Source organism: Haliotis rufescens, unplaced genomic scaffold, assembly GCF_023055435.1.
Source record: "Haliotis rufescens isolate VD_foot unplaced genomic scaffold, xgHalRufe1.0.p SCAF_16, whole genome shotgun sequence".
Classification (NCBI taxonomy): domain Eukaryota; kingdom Metazoa; phylum Mollusca; class Gastropoda; order Lepetellida; family Haliotidae; genus Haliotis; species Haliotis rufescens.
The window spans coordinates 11,163,974-11,184,673 of NW_025963846.1; the positions used below are offsets into that span (position 1 = coordinate 11,163,974).

At 40.2% G+C, this 20,700-nt stretch overlaps 1 protein-coding gene across 1 annotated transcript; it reads left to right on the plus strand.

The window, feature by feature from the left end:
• The first annotated feature begins 271 nt into the window (after window positions 1-271).
• On the plus strand, window positions 272-18,827 carry LOC124134865 (zinc finger protein 277-like). Its single transcript, XM_046499942.2, has 13 exons — window positions 272-292; window positions 385-619; window positions 3,683-3,774; window positions 5,187-5,269; window positions 5,601-5,692; window positions 7,039-7,103; window positions 7,573-7,618; window positions 8,692-8,824; window positions 11,936-12,027; window positions 13,813-13,912; window positions 14,997-15,089; window positions 16,184-16,308; window positions 16,775-18,827. The coding sequence occupies exons 1-13, from the start codon at window positions 274-276 to the stop codon at window positions 16,947-16,949; spliced, it is 1,350 nt and encodes a 449-aa protein (XP_046355898.2). The 5' UTR covers window positions 272-273; the 3' UTR covers window positions 16,950-18,827.
• The last annotated feature ends 1,873 nt before the right edge of the window (window positions 18,828-20,700 follow it).

The following is a 20,700-nucleotide window of genomic DNA, read 5'->3' on the forward strand; positions in this document are numbered from 1 at the left end:
ATCGTGTTGATATATTTGATATCAAAAGACACTGATGAGATTCTCTATATGTCACTGAATGACAGTGTATGTTCTTTTATACAAGTGTGCTTCAATCGTCTGTATCCGCGTATGTAACGTCGTTTATATTGAAGTTCACACAGTCAAAGACAGGTTTTCTTGAACCACCATATCGCTTGGTTGTTTTTGTTCGGTTGAAACTGCTGGATAACTCAAATCAACATGCACGTGTAAAATACCTACCCTCCGGGTTTTAGTAATAATTGATCCAATATGGCGGCCTCCATGGCAGGTACGATCAGCTGTCAAAGACATATCGCTAATGTTACCATACAAATGTTGCTCAAGATTCTTTGACTGCTCAAATTCTTCGTATCTTTTCAGGATCCAGTGAAAAGCCTGTTCTAGAAACCCTAAATCTGTCCACATTCAGCGATGTTGATGAAGAGGATGACCCAGCAGACAAATCTGCTCAACGGGAGGCAACTCTGTCATGTTCTTGTGCCCTGTGTGACGAGACTTTCAATATTGAAGACAAGAAAGACCACCTGCTTGCACATATGATCATGGCTCATAAATTTGTCGTTGCTGACGTTAACCTGATAGCAGAGTTTAAAAGGTGACATTTTGTGAGAAGAATGTTCTCGGGTAAAATATGGTCACTAAATTGTTTGGGGATGCACATGATGAAGGGGTTGTTTGCTAATATTATTTTTTTGTGTAGGGTATGTAGTACTATGTACTACAGAAACGCATGGTAGATGCCTATATATAAATTTACTCTGGCCGAAATCTTAATAGGGATATGTACCTGTAACGTATGGTTCACTATAGATGAGGTAAGGTGAAATGGGTTAACATCGCCTCCAAGATTATTGCACTTATAAAGTTATATAGCATTATGTATGCACGTGTGTGTGTGTGTCTGCTTGTACTGGTGCCGATTTATAGTGCTAGCCCACTGAGATACCATGCCGCAGTTTAACATGAATACCCCACTCAGACACAGTATACTGACTCCGAGATGACCAGTCCTTGTTTTAGCCCCTTAAAGGGGCACTGATCTAACGCAATTCCCCGGGACTGGTTGCTGCCTTTGTTATTGTTTTTTCCCAGTGAGTACCCGGATGTAGAGCAGAAATCTAGACTAGTTCACGACCTCTGCTGCGCCATTCGTAAGCGCATTAGTCACTTTTATGGGTAGTAATAAGGGCGTATGGTCACATTGATCAACAAAATGAAATACAGTTTTCGAGATAATAAGGAAATGTAGGTATCTTTGTGGGTAGCATCGGTAATGGTGACGAAGTTTTGATAAGTCACTTGCTTGGTAATTTTGCGATTTTCGTTTACACTATTTTGACTTGCAACACAAAGTAAATATTTCACCTGAGCATTGCTTTTTTTATAGTGTGTATATTTTTTTTACTGTCAAATGTGTAACAAATTTATTAAACGTCTAAATATTCAGTTATTTTACAAAGTGACTGAAAAACATTTCCATCTGTATTATTATGACAACGAATTCCAAACATTTTGATGTGTAATGTCATCACCAAGAGACTGAAAATGTTACGTTGAAAAGTACATTTCTATGTTGTTTGGCTTCTAATCCTACATAATAATCTGTTGTGATGTTTGTAGGCCCTTTTGATCGTCTTAATCAACCTGGGCAGATTTTTTAGTCAAAATGACTGAAATATTTACACATTTTATAAATTGCCTGAGAGAATCACATTTTACAAATTGACGGTAATATATACACGCTTACAAAGGAAAAGACCTGTGAAAACAACGTCTATCGCGCATTGAAGAATGTCCCAACCAAGACGTAGAGAAACAAGAACGAATCCGTTCAAATGAAGGAAAACAAAATGCAAATTTCATAATTACAACCTACCAAATTTATGTGTATAAATTTTAGGTAGCTTCCTTGTTCGAGGAATGTATCCGTGAATATCCACACAAAGCAACAATATCCCACTTGTCTGTAGCTGTACAAAGAAACTTATTCGATGTCACGTGTCTCAGTAACAATCAAAAATGATATTTTAAAAGATATATATCGTTTCGGGATATTATAACCCGTGTTCGTTTCTCAACTGATCACTTGGATTGTTTCAGGTGTTTTACATAGGTGTCAAGTCTCAATGGACGGCTGAGAAAGCGCACGTGACAACTAACGTCCACGGTTCCTAAAAAATCCATTTAGTGATAGATAACAATGATCAATCAATCAACGTATTATCAGTTAACCCTTTGAACAAAGTATGTTGTTTTTACATCGGCACTTCACGCCATGATATGAGTGTATTCCCTTTGTTTTAGTAAACCCAGACATGTAAACACTCACTCTTGACATATCCACTGTGCAAGATAACAGTGATTAATCAATCAACGTATTTTCTGTTAATCCTTTGATGACTAGGAACGATCCGTTGATTTACAAAAATAAGTAAATCAACTGATCATTTATCTCTTGCTGGGCTGCCACGTGCATATTACATAACACACATTTCAACTCACTTCAAACCTGGATTTAGATTGAATAATTACCCCAGACACAATAAATGCCAAATGGGAACTTTTGTCAGGTAATCTAAGTGGCGCTACCACTAATTGTACCTGTAATAAATTCATTAACTGAGCACCAAGTGAATGACGACAAATACACAAGTGTAGGGGTTATACGAGAAAACGTGGATGACAACAAGGTAGTAGTAATCGTATTATCGACGCAAGCCGAAATCCGAAAATGCTTTCCTTGCATGGATACTTTTTTTAGTATTAAACTATAACCATCTGGGGTATTTCCAAATGACGACATCCGATGAGCTCCGCTGTTCTTTTTGTCTGTTTGTTTAGGCTGAAGAAATTAATTAACATGCGCCCTTTGTCGAAATCTTTATAGATCCCAGTTAACCAATCAGTGTTTATGCAAAAATGCGTAAAACAAATATTGCCTCCAGCCTCCAAGTTTATTTAGCTGTCCTTGCAGACGGTAGCCCAGTCTCTGGTCACGCTCAGTTGCGTTGCGTATCATCCGGGTACTCACGGGGGAAAAAACAATAACAAAGGCAACAACCAGTCCGGGGAATTGCGTTAGATCAGTGCCCCTTTAATGCCGAGCGCCAGACAGGGTAACAACAAGTACCATCTTTTAACGTTTTTTGGTATGACGCGGCCGGGGATCGAACCCTGGACCTTCCGCTCTCCGGGCGGCCGCTCTACCTCTAGGCCACGGAGGCGGTCAGTTTACTATAGGTTCACTGATTTTAATGAGATGAGATGATGAGATTTTAATGTACATGTAGTACCTTATATGATGACAACTCCTTCAGCACTGTTTTCACAGATTATTTCTTTATAAGCCCAAAAAAATATTTGCAGATATGCACTTTGATGATATCTTAAATGAAACAATGTCTGATTCTGTAGAACATGTATTTGAAACAGAAATAGGAGACTAACTGTTATTATTGTCATGATGTTAATGAAGCAGAAACTATACCTCCATTTTAAGTCTATCAAATAGTAAAACAAATCATTAACTCTGTTTTGAACAGTAAGTCATATTGATGTCCATTTAAATTCAAACCACTTGATATTCAGAAATGTGTGTTTTCTTACTCATTTTGAAATATGTGCAGCTCTAAAGTAACTTTTATTTCATTATTTCTAGATATATATTGTATTGGAAGAAGAGGTTTAAAGAGGAGCCTTTAAAAGATTTCTGCACAACTATCATCACAAACACAGGAGCGACAGACAAAGGTATGGCTAGTTGACGTCGCCTGTCAATTCTGACATATTTAAGCATTGCATCCAATGCAATAATCATAATCATGTAGACACAAGTATTAAAGTTTTTTCTTTTCATCAATCCAGTTGTCAGTGAAACACTTGTCATATTTGCAAAACTAGGCTATTATTAAGCATTAAAGTAGCCTTAATTGGGGTATGTTTTACCCCCAATATCATCCTCATGGAATGCCTAGATCAGTCCCTGCGTGCATACCATTGTCGACCCATGAAGATCCGGGGTAGAATAGATCTTCAGCAACTCATGCTTGCCATAAAAGGCAACTATGCTTGTCGTAAGAGGCGACTAACGGGATCGGGTGGTCAGGCTCTCTGACTTGGTAGATGCATGTCATCAATCCCAATTGCATGGATTGATGCTCATGATATCAATCACTGGATTGTCTGGTCCAGACTCGATTATTTACAGGCGCCATCATATAGCTGGAATATTGCTGAGTGCGGCATACCTCAACTGTACATAATCACAGAGTATATATACAATTATCTCCCCTTGACCAGCTGGGTGATGAGCAGTTATAAGCATCCATGAGGTATTCTGAAATGTGAAGATTTGCTGGATGACCTTCTCCTAGCTGATCACATGCAGCGTCAGACAGTGTTCGATGTTTTGTAATGACTCAGAGTGATGACTTTCTAATATACTCTGCAAAGGATAAAGTTCATAGAATGCACTTGGCAATGGGGTTTGCTGTTTTCACTTTTGAATTTTCACATGGGTACCATTTTCAAAACCCTTTCTTAGTGTCCCAATCTGTGATAATACTGTAGGTCTGGAAAAAGGCTACAAGCAGTGTAATATCACTTACCAACCCAATCACTCCCCCCCCCCCCATCACACACACACACAACGCCTTCACTCATCCATACACCCATCCTCTCACAAAGTCCCCCATACACACTCACTAAAAGTAAAAAGTTTATTCTGTGATGTCTCTATGATTGTCCTGTGATAATTCTGATTGTTTTGTAATTATTCTGTGAATGTTATGTAATTGTTCTGTGATTGTTCTGATTATTCTGTGATTGTTCTGTGATTATTCTGATTGTTTTGTGATCTTCTGTGATTGTTCTGTGCTTGTCCAGTGATTATTCTGTGATGGTTCTGATTATTCTCTGATTGTTATGTAATTATTTCTGATTGTTTTGTGATCATTCTGTGATTGTTCTGTAATTATTCTGTGATTATTCTGTGATTGTTCTGTGAATGTTATGTGATTGTTCTGTGATTGTTCTGATTATTCTCTGATTGTTATGTAATTATTTCTGATTGCTCTGTGATCATTCTGTGATTGTCCAGTGATCATTCTGTGATTGTCCAGTGATTATTCTGTGATTGTCCTGTGATTGTTCTGATGTTGCAGCCCCCCGGGAGGAGTTCCTCATGCTGAGTGATGTCCTACCTGAAGACAAGCAGCTGCGGGAGTTCCTGCAGAAGAACAAGCTGGTACTAGATTTATGTCCTCATGGTCGTGGTCTTTAGCATGGTGAACAAACACCTCCACCTCACTGTAAAAGGTTATGTGAGGATGTTGTTGAAATCTGATACATACAACATATTCTGCATCGGTCAATGTATTGTATGCTGAGTATTCCTTGACACATCACTGATTATCCAGGTGTATATATCTCCTATAGAACTGTGTAACAACATGTTGTTGTTGTTGTGGAAGGAGGAGATTGTGACTGAACTGTGTGACTAAATGTTGTTGTTGTCATGGCAGGAGGAGATTGTGACTGAACTGTGTGACTAAATGTTGTTGTTGTTGTCGTGGCAGGAGGAGATTCTGAAGGTGCAGCAGAGGGAGAGAGAGGACACTCACTTCTCACGCAGCTGCCTCTTCTGCTCCCAGCACTTCCAGGGAAACAGGTCACTTTCTTTACAGATTATCTCCCTTTATTTAAATTGTTTAAATACCCTAAATCTGCTACTGGTGTGAACACTTTGTGTTAATCCGCTACTGGTGTGAACACTTTGTGTAAATCCACTACTAGTGTGAACAGTTTGTGTAAATCCTCTACTGGTGTGAACACTTTGTGTAAATCCACTACTGGTGTGAACGCTTTGTGTAAATTGCTGCTTGTGTGAACACTTTGTGTAAATCCACTACTGGTGTGAACGCTTTGTGTAAATCTGCTACTGTGTGAACACTTTGTGTAAATTCACTTCTGGTGTGAACACTTTGTGTAAATCTGCTACTGGTGTGAACACTTTGTGTAAATCTACTACTGATGTGAACACTTTGTGTAAATCTGCTACTGGTGTGAACACTTTGTGTAAATTCACTTCTGGTGTGAACACTTTGTGTAAATCTACTTCTGGTGCGAACACTTTGTGTAAATCTACTACTGATGTGAACACTTTGTGTAAATCTGCTACTGGTGTGAACACTTTGTGTAAATTCACTTCTGGTGTAAACACTTTGTGTAAATTCACTTCTGGTGTGAACACTTTGTGTAAATCTACTACTGTTGTGAACACTTTGTGTAAATCTGCTACTGGTGTGAACACTTTGTGTAAATCCGCTACAGGTGTGAACACTTTGTGTAAATCTGCTACTGGTGTGAACACTTTGTGTAAATTCACTTCTGGTGTGAACACTTTGTGTAAATCTGCTACTGGTGTGAACACTTTGTGTAAATCCGCTACTGGTGTGAACACTTTGTGTAAATCTGCTACTGGTGTGAACACTTTGTGTAAATTCACTTCTGGTGTGAACACTTTGTGTAAATCTACTTCTGGTGCGAACACTTTGTGTAAATCCGCTACTGGTGTGAACACTTTGTGCAAATCCGCTACTGATGTGAGCACTTTGTGTAAATCCGCTAGAGGTGTGAACACTTTGTGTAAATCCGCTACTGGTGTGAGCACTTTGTGCAAATTGCTACTGGTGTGAACACTTTGTGTAAATCCGCTACTGGTGTGAACACTTTGTGTAAATCTGCTACTGGTGTGAACACTTTGTGTAAATCCGCTACTGGTGTGAACACTTTGTGTAAATCCGCTACTGGTGTGAACACTTTGTATAAATCCTCTACTGGTGTGAACACTTTGTGCAAATTGCTACTGGTGTGAACACTTTGTGTAAATCCACTACTGGTGTGAACACTTTGTGCAAATTGCTACTAGTGTGAACACTTTGTGCAAATTGCTACTGGTGTAAACACTTTGTGTAAATTGCTACTGATGTCAGTTCTATATTACATTTGTTCCAGGGCAGAGTTGTTCAACCACATGGTACAAGACCACGCATTTAATGTCGGACAACCAGATAACCTGGGTGAGGAATATTGGCAAACATTTCCATACATCATCTCTTTAGTAGCCTGGTGATGTTGCCTCGTAATCAGCCTGTGCTAGAAAAGTAATAAATTATTCAGGACTAGAAAAGTAATTTACAGCCCCTTAAGTACCTAAGGGATACTGAAGTCATTTGGGGCTTGTGAAATTAGTTCAGGGCTAATAAATGTATTAAATATTAAGGAATGTTACTGGAATGGATGCATTGCTTTTAAAAGTATTTCACTCCTAGCCAAAGAAATTTAGTCAAACAAAATTAATTCAGGGCAAAAAAACACCCTTCATGACTACAAAAGTATTGCTGTAAAAGTATTTGTTCACCAGTCTATATTTTTGGATAGATATGGTAATAATGATATTTGTAGTGATATCAAATAGACATGATAGAACTCGGATGAAAGTGACTCAAGCAATTCTGTTCTTTTCAGATTATGCTTATTTTCTTTCAGTGTTCACAGATGAATTTTTAGATATCCTTCAAGGGAAACTGCAGAAGTAAGTTCCATGTGCGTTCCAGTTGTTGTGGGGCAGTGTGGTATTCTAGTGGTGAAAGCGTTCGCTGGCCATGCCAAAGACCTGGGTTCTATTCCCCACATGGGTACGATGTGTGAAACTTGTTTCTGGTGTTCCCCTGCCATGATAATGCCGGAATATTGCTAAAAACTCACTCACTCCAGTTGCTGTTAGCTTGAATGCTTGAAGTGGTGATGCTAGTTTGATTCTATGATTTCCCCGATTATCATCCTTGGTTTTAAAAAGGTTTGCAACTAACTGAATACCTGGTCTCATATCTGAAATTATATAGGTCCCATTTCAATCAATTTTATTCAAATTTTAGATAAAACTGGAGTGTCAAGACGAGTTAGATAAAGACTAGAACAAAATTTCAGTCTTAAACATTGTCTTGTACATTGTACATTGTACAGTGTAGATATAAGTCATTCCACAGCTGTTTTAAATGTTCAATGGGTGAAACTAAACAAGATTAAAATGTGAATTGATAGTCAAATGTGTATTGTATCATGTGAGAATATTATTGATGCACTGATATATTGGTGAGTTGTGAAATACCCAGTCATCACAGTGCTAGACATGTACAACCTGGGCTTTTTCCCCATGTAACATACACGCATGTTGATGTGTGTTATGGGGGGGAGGGGTGGGGTTGGGAGGGGAAGGTGGTGTGGAAGTCTGACATATATCCAGACTCAAATATTGACAGCCCGACCTCATATAGCTGGAATATTGCTGAGTGTGGCATTAAACAAACACACTAACCTGAATAAAAAAAAAGGACAACTTTATGGATAACAACTCCTGGTTTATTGCAAAAAGCAATGTTTCGATATAGATTCTTACAATGTTTTCAAGCTGGAGCGCAGCTGATATCGGTGTAAGAATCTACGGCGAAAGATCGCTATATGCAATAAACTTAAAGTTGTTATCCATAAAGTTGTACATTTTTCTTATTTACGGGGCAGCTTCTAGAATGCCAATAAAAAAAAAGTCATAATAATATTAATTTTTTATTAAGTTACATTTTTGGTACATTTTAATATTTCTTTCAGGTTCCTGTGTCTCTACTGTGAGAAGACCTTCAGGGACAGACCCACGCTGAAGGAACACATGAGGAAAAAACAACATCGGAAAATAAACCCAAAGAACAAGAAATATGACAAGTTTTACATCATCAATTATCAGGTACAACTGCACTTAGAGTTGGGATCACAATGTCACATTTCAACGCTTTCACAAAGTCTGCATCAACATGCCTGCAACTGACCTCTGTAGCTCGCACATTGTCTGGTACATGCAACATCTCTACAATATGATAGAGGTCTAAACCCAGATTTACATTGATTAGTTGTTTTATATGTTTTACTTTGTTCATGTACACACTAACCCTAAACATGAGAAAAGTCAGGAATGTGGAAAAACATTTAAATTCCATTAAAAGCTTTTCTTATCAACAGGGCTCAATTTTACTATATTTAGCTACATGTATATATTACAGGCACCAGTGTAACATATTATTGAAAAATGCAACCTAATACATGCACCAAGTGCATATAACAAAATTTCAAAGTAGACTACCGGTAACCATGCTAACTCCTACTCCTCACATCATTGATCTTTTATTACGTTTAACAGCAGCATGTCATTAACTCATGTGACACTGGCAGCAGACCAGCCTGTGTTTCAGCTTTGATAAATTTATGGGACCAGGGTGCTGGTTTAGTTTTGTGCAACTAGGTTTCCATGTCAAATGCACCTGGTGCAAGTTAAATCAAGTTGCTCCCACTTGGGATCTTGTCATCCTCTGCCATCTGTCCCCTGCACAGTATGAACTAGGCCTGGGACGGGTAACTCGGGTACTCAGGTCGGGTGGGTACTGAGTAGGACCCGGGTACCCACAGGACATCCCCGGACCCGTGGTTAGTTACATGATATATTGTTTAATCATAAAAAAATTATCTAGAACTCTATGGTTACACTACAAGTCACTAATGTTCGCATTTCTTTCAGCCTAAGCACCATTGCTTCTGACCTTTATAGGTTTGAATAAAAATAACACTTCAGTCAACTTCAGTGTATGCATGAACAGATCGTTTTATACATATATTTAAATACATTTTACCAGGGCTACACTCAAACTATTTCCAATCGGGCATTTTGTACCAAACTCTTGAGCCCTGTAGCGGGTACCCGGGTAGAGTGGGGTAATAGCGGTGTGGGTACCCGGGTAGTCAATTTGGACTCGTCCCAGCCCTAGTATGAACCACTTGCTGAGAAGGACTTTGAGCAGATCACCTTTAAGACTGTATTTCCCCTGGCCCTCACCACAGCTGCTAGAGTGAGTGAGGTTCATGCTCTTGATGTTAACAAGGTCCAGTTTGAGAGAATACAGGTCTTATGGGAAGGTCTTTCTGGCCTTCGCTGTGACTTCATCGCAAAGAATCAGCTTCCGGAACAGCCACACCAATTGTTTAACATTCCGTCATTTGCATCCATCTTGAGCCCAGATGACCCTTAAGATATCTCCTTATGCCTGGTTAGAGTGCTCCATATCTGCCTTGAGGCTGTGTGACCACTTTGGCGCACCCACAGGAGACTCTTAATCCCCATATGACTTCATCGCGAAGAATCAGCTTCCGGAACAGCCACACCAATTGTTTAATATTCCGTCATTTGCATCCATCTTGAGCCCAGATGACCCTGAAGATATCTCCTTATGCCTGGTTAGAGTGCTCCATATCTGCCTTGAGGCTGTGTGACCACTTTGGCGCACCCACAGGAGACTCTTAATCCCCATTTCCACGGCTGCCTCCCCCGAAGTCTCCCGTCCTACAGTCTTCTTTGGGCTTCGTTCACCATCCTGCAGGCCTACACATTTGCGAAAGCCTCCTCCTGTGATGTTCCATCCACATGAGGCTAGAGCCAACTCCTCTACCATGACCTTACATAGCAATTGCACCCTGTCTGCCATCAAGTAGGGCTGTTTTTGAAAGTCCTATACTGTCTTCGCTTCCCACTCTCTACGTGACATGCCTGTCACCAACGTTCAGGGCCTCTACCAAGTTTGGTGCCTTAGTCCTGGCCCAACAATTGACGAATGCACACCCTCGCGCAGATAGACGATACTGGTACTCACGCCTGCTATCCAGTACTCCGTATGCTGTATGTATAGAATAATTATTGGAATTGTGTGTTTATTGTCTTTAAAAGTCAGGTTCCCAGACTGAGTATCCAGAGGAGGGTGAACATGTTCGTCTCCAGAGACTCTGGGCTTCAACGAAGTCGCCACAAGGCATGGCTGTCTTGGCGGTGTCCCGATCCCTTACCCTCTCACCTCTGCTATAGGCATATGATGTCTTGGTATTGGTTCGATGATCCTCTTGTGGATGTTGTCAATCGTTTCTCTTCTCGTCTAAGCATGCTTCTATCCATTGGGCGTTGATGATAGCTTTGACGAAGTGTTAAAAGAGATGCCAAGCTGGCTTACCATATTGTCCATCGGAGATAGTGGTGTTGTCTGTCTTGTAGAACCGATTGCCTGGAAACCCCTTTCCGATTGGTTTTCAGTCATTTTCTGAATCGGTTCCTATTCAAGCTAAGTGAAAACACGTAACACATGTTCTACCCGATTTACGTCTGATTAATGTAAAGGGGTCACATCGCCTGTTATGGTTTGTTTATCCACTCACGAGTTCGTGTCTTACGACACTAGGCAGTGTTATTGGTTCTTATATTTCTATCACTGTTTAACACCATCTTCCTCGTGTATGTCTCACGGTAGACTCTGCAGGCTAGGGTATACGCACCTCACCGTCCAACCGTGGGATAAAATGCATAGTGTGACATAGGATAAGTTTAAAGATGTGAAAATTTTACAAAATTGTATATTTTTATACTTGTCCTATCTCACATGGTTCATGCCCACCAAACCATCACAGCTCCTCTTGTTTGCTAGCTCTAAGAAAGAATTATATTGCAGGGGTAATCAGGTAGTGTAAGGTCACAGGTTTACGGTGCGTGACACATTTGTTGGGGTGGTGACCATGGTGATGCTGAAATGTGTTCGGGCAAAATATTTTTAGAAGCTGAAAACTTTATTCAAGTACATTAAAAGGATCGAAAGAAGGAAGGTATGCATAGTGTGAGATAGGATAAGCATATAAATATACAATCTATTGTAAAGTTTTCAATTTTGTTGTGGCCTAAGTTGTATATTGGTGCCTGTGTTAAATAGCATGCCCTTTGTAGCGGTGGCCTTGACTCAAGGAAAGGTCAGTGTTAACCTTGTACATGCAGGAGATGGGTCGGAGCTGGGAGGCCATCCAGTCTGAGGAAGATGTTGCCGCAGATGACGCCGCCGAGACGGAGAGAGAGACTGACGAGGAGGAGTGAGTACAAAATTCTTTCCCCCTTTTTTCGTTTAATGGTCTCAACAGGGATTAAATATAAAATCACTTTGTGCTGTAGAAGTCCTTGATCAACCCTTACCAAATTATCACTGACCTTCCGCTTCATGGGAAGACACTCAATCCACTAGACCACAGAGTCTGTCACCTATTAAAGATATGATGAGACTTAATCATTAGTGGTGTAACAATATGGCAATACAGTATTGTATTGCGATACAAGTCCCACAATACAATACATCAATTTACTACCCCTGTATCGGGATACATATGATACATTACATTACAAGTTATATTGTTTCCTGTTGAGGTCATTAGTATCCCCCTGATCAATACAACATTATACTGTAAATCTTGAAATTAATGCGTCTCCAAATTAATACAACTGCTGACCCCTAGCCAAATATACAACTCAAAATCATGCGACTTCCCCCCCACCCCCCTCCCAGCCCCAATGGAATGATACAAATCAATACCTTAATCCAATCAAACAGCAAATAGTACCACTTATTAGCACTGTCTTCATGGGAATAACAAACAGCGTTTTCCTAAAAACAACACACAGTTTATATGTTTATTCTGCTGACTGGCATTAAGGAAATAAGATAATTGAACCAACAACAGTTCACTGATTGGAGTTGTCAATGATGTCTTGTTTGACATGAGTGGGTAGAACTCTTGACCCCAGCAGTGATAACTCACCGGATGTCTATTGTGTAATTCCTATTCTTTAAATGACATAGTTATGTACCTGTTACAACTGCTGCTCAATAAACCATGTTTGTGTTTATATTCAAGTTGGTATTTCCGCTATCCAAAGTGTGCAATGAGGCCGTCTTGGTGTTGATAGTAATTTTGGAGACATATAAATGCGAAGTTTCATTAATGCGAACAAAGACCACTCGCATTTTTTGCATTCAATTTATGTTTGCGTTAATTTCAAGATTTACGGTATCTGAATCCTGTTCCTGCCAATAGTAAGTTGGTGAATGGGATCTACAAGTTCATGGAATACTGTCAGTTGTTTGTTTGTTGTTTAATGCTGTCAGTAATGAATCTGAGGTTTATATGTGCATTAATTGAGTTATCCTTTTCTCTAAGGAGTTGACAGAATATTGGACCGTTCGATACTTAGAGTGCTTTCAAATTTTTATTGAATTGTGTTTGTTCAAATTCTGAAGGATTTGGGGAGTCGGGGGTATTCAGGTTTTTTAATATGTATGCATATGTATACGGAACACTAAAAGTTAGACATCATGACATTTTTGTAGAGAAATCTGAGCTCACAATTTTCTAAAATTATCTGAAACCATATTCGTGATCCCTGACAATTTTTGTTCAGTATATTTCAAGAAGTGTTTGGGTTCATGTTATTGGGGCCCATATGATTTGAAAAAAAAGGTTTTGAACTGATAGATCTTGTCACTGTATTATCAACATGCATCTGGTAAAATTTACCAAAATGCATCTTGAGGACAGAATATTGTAGTCGAGTGGGACACAGATTACTTACTGTAACTCTTAGGGCGGTCGGAAAGCCTAGTGGTTAAAGCGTTCGCTTGTTACGCCAAAGACCCGGGTTTGATTCCCGACATGGGTACAATGTGTGAAGCCCATTTCTGGTGTCCCCCGCCATGATATTGCTGGAATATTGCTAAAAGCGGCGTAAAACCATTCTCACTCACTCACTAATGTTACTCTTGCAAACCACTGTGTACTGCCTGATGGATCCTGTGGGTGGATGAAGACAGGTTGTCTGTGTTTCAGTGAATGGTCAGGGTGGCTGGAGGAGGCTGGATCGCAGGCCTTGTGTTTGTTCTGTGAGTTTTCCTCAAGCATCCCCGACAGACTGCAAGCTCACATGGTGGTAGGTGTTGTCCCACATGGCTTAGAGTTGTCAATCCATGCTTTCATTCCACTGACCTCACTTTTCCACAAAAATCCACAATCATTGACGATACATTGTTAAAATTAAATACGCATTTCAAATAGGTATTTTTGAGCTGAAAAATAAGCCAGTCTTAATGAGAGGCTGATAAGATCATATTTGGCATGAAAATGTCCTATTTTCTATAGGTTCAAGCGTTATGCTAGTTAGATTGATGACACAAGTGCAATATATCATGGTTAGACCAGGGGTCTCTAGCCAAATCTGATGTGTATAATTCCAGATCATACTCATGCTCATTAACTCCAGTGGTAATTACTTGATAATTCCTTGATAGTACTGGTCCACAGTTACCTTTGCTGGTTGAAAGGAGGTGACTATGTTGGAAAGGGTGGTCCAAGTTTGGTGACATATTTTTGTGTGTCATCTTCTGATGACTGCACGTAATATCAACCACTGGTTTGTCTAGCCAAGGCTTGATACAGGTCAATCTCATTAAAATCAGACCTAAGTTCTCACTACCTCTAAACAAAGATCTGCGGACATCCCATTAAGGGGTCACATCAGAACGACCTTTCATTCGACCAATCAGAGCGTCGCTTACCAGATCATGAAAGTGACAGTCGGAATGTGATTTCTAATCATGCAACCCCGAAAACTTTAAAACGGGGTATTCCGAACGATAGTTACGGGCTTAACGACTAAATCTATATAATCTAGACCATATATTAGCCATTTGAGAATGTTCTTTTGTTCAGGTTTCTAATTTTTTAGCAAGAATTTGTAAAAATATGTTTTGAAACGTAGTCTCCAGTTTGAAATTAGTGCCGTAGAGAACGAGAAAGCTGCCTTATGATTGGCTAATGTCAACTTCTTGTCAGTAATTCCATTTGTCGAAATGGCGGTCTGACGTGATCAGTAATGGGATGTCCTCAGATCTTTGTTTAGCGGCAGCGAGAACTGAGATCTTATTTTAATGAGATTGGATACAGGTGAATATTGCTGACTGACATAAAACAGAATTCACTCATTCACTGTTTTCCGTCCATCCTGTCTTACCAAGGAGCTGCATGACTTTGACCTGCATGAACTGAAGCTGAAGTTGACCCTGAACTTCTACCAGAAGGTCAAGCTCATCAACTTCATCCGCAGACAGGTATGTTCCCAGGTAGAACATGTCTTCATTGACAGCGTGTTAGGCTTAAAAAGATAAAACACTTGGTTCTCAGGCAATGTTTTTTTTAAACATAGTGCGAGCGGGCGATGTCTTTTTCTTTTCTTTTTTAACTAGTATGTAACCAAATAAGCAATTGTGTCCAATGAACCAGGGAAAGGGCCTTCATACATAAAAGTATTCCTTGATGAATAAAATACAGTAAACTACGGATAGAACGAACTCAAAGGGACCACTAAGTTTAGTACGTAATAACCGTAGTTCATTATAAGCATGTGTACAGCATCTATACAACAAATGTCTGGGACTAAAATAAGTTTGTTAAATCAGGCAGGTTGTTATAAGCGTGTTATAATAGTTTACTGTACTGGAATACAGTATTTGACTACCATTGAACTCTAAGAATTTTTTGGTTTATAAAAAAAATGGAAATATAAAACGAAACGTGCTGCAAACTTTATGATGATGCAGGCGGAGCCTGAGAACCAAAACTATTATTATTTTTTTAGCCTTGTTTCACTGCATTTTCTGGATTTGATTATTTACAGGCCGCTGTGATATGGAAGTCTTTGAAGGGCATTTAGAAGTTGGGTGAACATGAAAGCATGACCCTTTTGTAGAGATAGCAACTTCTTTTGTTCAACGTTTCAGGGCAACTTCTTGCTCCTTCATCGGGTGAATGCCTAGTAAGTGCTGTGTACATACCAAGTAAGTACTTACTTGGCATTCAACTGATGAAGGAGCAAGATGTAGCTCTGAAATATCGTACAAAGAAAAAAAGAAGTTGCTATCCATAAAAAAGTGTCAGGTACTCTGTCATTTTGCTGGAATATTGCTATGTGGAATATTGAGTGTGGAGTTTACACAACGACAATTGGCACCAATAATCTGTCATCAGAATTCCTGGCGATTAAGGACAAATTGGTCAGAACCAGAAACTGTTTACCTGAAACAAAACTCTTGGGCCAATATTAAGAAGTATTTAAGATGGGTGTTAAAGTATAATGCCTTGAAGTACTCCAATGTCTGCGACTTTGTGAAACACTGTTCCTTGTAGGCATCACTATCTGTTTCAGATCCACCAGTCCATCTGTTACGGCTGTCAGGGAACGTGGGACTCCAGGCACCACCTCCTGGAACACATGCACTCCATGAGACACATCAACAGCATCCCCGACATCCGGGTGTGGGATCAACCTCAGTAGGTTCTCCATCTCCTCGTGGGGATTCTGGGTTAGAATTGGTTCCCAACATATGCTGGTCATAAGAGGCGACTTAGTGGATCATTGTAAACATTATCAACCACTGGAATAACGGGTTCAGACTTGATTATTTACAGGCTGCTGTAATATAGTTTAAATATTGCTAGGTGAGGTCTTAAACAACAAACACATGCACAGATTCTCCATCTGTACATGGTTCCACTATCACTAGTCTGTGGTCAATCTCTTATGAAAATATAATCTTCTGGCCAAATAAAAAACACATGCCCAGTGTGAAGCAATATCATGTTCTTCTGAATTTATTCAAATTATAGACAATAAATGATGCAGATTTCAAAAGATGTTGACATAGTTTTAGTGGATAATTGACAATTGCGTGAATAATTGAAACATTAAAGAATCAAATGCCATGCAATTTATTTATTCTGATTTGACTCTTTCCAGGTACTACTTCCCTACCTATGAGAATGACAACCTGCTGTGTCAACTTGATGATGACGACAGTGATGACAGATCCTGCAGCACTGATGACGGTGCACCGGTCATTGCTGAAGATATCCCGGTGAAGGACACGATACTGACCGATGAACATCTCCGACAAGAAATACTGTGGTCGTGACCCATCTCCTTAAAAAAATACTGTGGTCGTGACCAGTCCCTGACAAGAAATGCTGTGGTCGTGACCAGTCTCTGATAAGAAATACTGTGGTCATGACCAGTCTCTGACAAGAAATAATGTGGTCGTGACCAGTCTCTGACAAGAAATACTGTGGTCGTGACCAATCTCTGACAAAAAATACTGTGGTCGTGACCAATCTCTGACAAGAAATACTGTGGTCGTGACCAATCTCTGACAAAAAATACTGTGGTCGTGACCAGTCTCTGACAAGAAATGCTGTGGTTGTGACCAGTCTCTGACAAGAAATACTGTGGTCGTGACCAGTCTCTGACAAGAAATACTGTGGTCGTGACCAGTCTCTGACAAGAAATACTGTGGTTGTGACCAGTCTCTGACAAGAAATAATGTGGTCGTGACCAGTCTCTGACAAGAAATAATGTGGTCGTGACCAATCTCTGACAAAAAATACTGTGGTCGGTACCAATCTCTGACAAGAAATACTGTGGTCGTGACCAATCTCTGACAAAAAATACTGTGGTCATGACCAGTCTCTGACAAGAAATGCTGTGGTTGTGACCAGTCTCTGACAAGAAATACTGTGGTCGTGACCAGTCTCTGACAAGAAATACTGTGGTCGTGACCAGTCTCTGACAAGAAATAATGTGGTCGTGACCAGTCTCTGACAAGAAATAATGTGGTCGTGACCAATCTCTGACAAAAAATACTGTGGTCGGTACCAATCTCTGACAAGAAATACTGTGGTCGTGACCAATCTCTGACAAAAAATACTGTGGTCATGACCAGTCTCTGACAAGAAATGCTGTGGTTGTGACCAGTCTCTGACAAGAAATACTGTGGTCGTGACCAGTCCCTGACAAGAAATGCTGTGGTTGTGACCAGTCTCTGACAAGGAATACTGTGGTCGTGACCAGTCTCTGACAAGAAATACTGTGGTCGTGACCAGTCCCTGACAAGGAATACTGTGGTCGTGACCAGTCTCTGACAAGAAATAATGTGGTCGTGACCAGTCTCTGACAAGAAATAATGTGGTCGTGACCAGTCTCTGACAAGAAATACTGTGGTCGTGACCAATCTCTGACAAGAAATACTGTGGTCGTGACCAATCTCTGACAAAAAATACTGTGGTCGTGACCAGTCTCTGACAAGAAATGCTGTGGTTGTGACCAGTCTCTGACAAGGAATACTGTGGTCGTGACCAGTCTCTGACAAGAAATAATGTGGTCGTGACCAGTCTCTGATAAGAAATACTGTGGTCATGACCAGTCTCTGACAAGAAATAATGTGGTCGTGACCAGTCTCTGACAAGAAATACTGTGGTCGTGACCAATCTCTGACAAAAAATACTGTGGTCGTGACCAGTCTCTGACAAGAAATAATGTGGTCGTGACCAGTCTCTGACAAGAAATAATGTGGTCGTGACCAATCTCTGACAAAAAATACTGTGGTCGGTACCAATCTCTGACAAGAAATACTGTGGTCGTGACCAATCTCTGACAAAAAATACTGTGGTCATGACCAGTCTCTGACAAGAAATGCTGTGGTTGTGACCAGTCTCTGACAAGGAATACTGTGGTCGTGACCAGTCTCTGACAAGAAATAATGTGGTCGTGACCAATCTCTGACAAAAAATACTGTGGTCGTGACCAATCTCTGACAAGAAATACTGTGGTCGTGACCAATCTCTGACAAAAAATACTGTGGTCGTGACTAGTCTCTGACAAATACTGTGGTCGTGACCAATCTCATGTACATACATTGTCCATAGATAATTTATTTGCTTGTAAATATACAGACAGGGGAACCTGCATGTTACAACTTGTCATCTGTCCAAATTAAACAAAACGAAAACAAAACAAACTTGTCTTATTTCTTATTTAACTTGCAATAATGTGTTAAATCAGTCAGAATGCAAATAACTTTTCACATTTCAATATATGTCTCCTATATAGTGTTATATATCAGTTGAATAGTTGTAAATGCTCTTTAAGATTAGGTACTCTATCACTATTTCACATATCAACACACATGAAATCCCAACGTTGTGTGTGCACAGGTTCTCAGTTCCACACACCTCCGTGATCTTGTGAATAGAAGTTGTCTGCCTAGAGAACGGAAGGTTGGTGGTTCGATCCCCTAGGTGGCTGGGAGTCACTCAACTGTGTCATAGTTGGGTATCCATGTTAAACTGCAGTATCTCACTGTTCTGGCGCTTTAAATCAGGCATTAGCAAGCAAACACATGTACTCACGCATGCATGTCACTATATAAGTGCAATAACCTTAAACCTACATTAAGCATTTCACCTTGCCTTGGCTCCATACAACAGTATCATTCCCTGTTGAGTTCCAAAACAAAAGATCTCATTTCCCTTCCAATAAAAGTCATTTATTTTCACAAGAAGAGACAGTGACAGAACAGCATGTTTTATGGGAAACATGTACTGTTGGGTGTTGAAGGTAACAATAAATGACAAACGTGGCAAAAAACCCTCAGTTCCTTGAGTGACAACAAATGGACCATGTCCAGACTAAGCATAAACTCTGTTGATAGAAACAAGACCTACATGGAAGCATTTTCAGGACCTCAGGGTGGGGTGGTCCAAAACCTCTATTTTATCTGCATTACTGGATCATCAACGAACATTGGACATTGATTGAAGATGGCATGACAGCAAGACCAGAGGTGAGAGATCTCCAGGTTAACCACACTACCACCTCCTGTAGATGATTGGGTAAAGCAGTCATCTTGACCTCTACGACTGACTGATGACTTCAATTTTACAGCATCCAACCGACTGGTTATGGTTGGATCACTGTGACGATTGCAGGTGAAGGTTCTAAGCTTAGAGTTATCTGAATCTTTCTCTTGTGGCTAGGTCTGACGGTCTTCCAAGTCTAGTTAATCTACACCTACCACAACCATGCCTCATTTAGCTATGGAAGTTCCATAAACTTCAATCTGGCTAATCGATTTAGGAACCTGTCGGAGAGAGTTTCCTGACCACTCTCAAAGCAACAAGACGAAGCTCGGGTGACACAATCATGCTGTCATGGTCACTTCATGCATTTTCCACGAATGTGTGGTGTTACATCTGGGAATCATTCCTTGGTTGTTTTTGAAAAGTACACTGGGATACAATGAAAACATATGAAACGTGAAGTGTTGAAGCAGTTTGATGACCCAAGCCATGGTGTCATGGACAAGTGTAGATGGCATCATGGACTAGTGTAGATGGCATCATGGACTAGTGTAGATGGCATCATAGACTAGTGTAGATGGCATCATGGACTAGTGTAGATGGCATCATGGACAAGTGTAGATGGCATCATGGACTAGTGTAGATGGTGTCATGGACAAGTGTAGGTGGCATCATGGACAAGTGTAGGTGGCATCATGGACAAGTGTAGATTGCATCATGGACAAGTGTAGATGACATCATGGACTAGTGTAGATGGCATCATGGACTAGTGTAGATGGCGTCATGGACAAGTGTAGGTGGCATCATGGACTAGTGTAGATCGCATCATGGACAAGTGTAGGTGGCATCATGGACAAGTGTAGATGGCATCATGGACAAGTGTAGATGGCATCATGGACAAGTGTAGATGGCATCATGGACTAGTGAAGGTGGTGAAGATGGAGAAGTGTAGATGGCATCATTGACAAGTAAATGTGGTGTAGATGGCATAATGGACAAGTGTAGATGGCATCATGGACAAGTGTAGAAGGC

Coding starts and splice junctions, on each gene's coding strand:
- LOC124134865 (XM_046499942.2), top strand. Junction 620..3,682: donor CTGATAGCAGAGTTTAAAAG/GTGACATTTTGT, acceptor CATTATTTCTAG/ATATATATTGTATTGGAAGA. Junction 15,090..16,183: donor TCAACTTCATCCGCAGACAG/GTATGTTCCCAG, acceptor TATCTGTTTCAG/ATCCACCAGTCCATCTGTTA.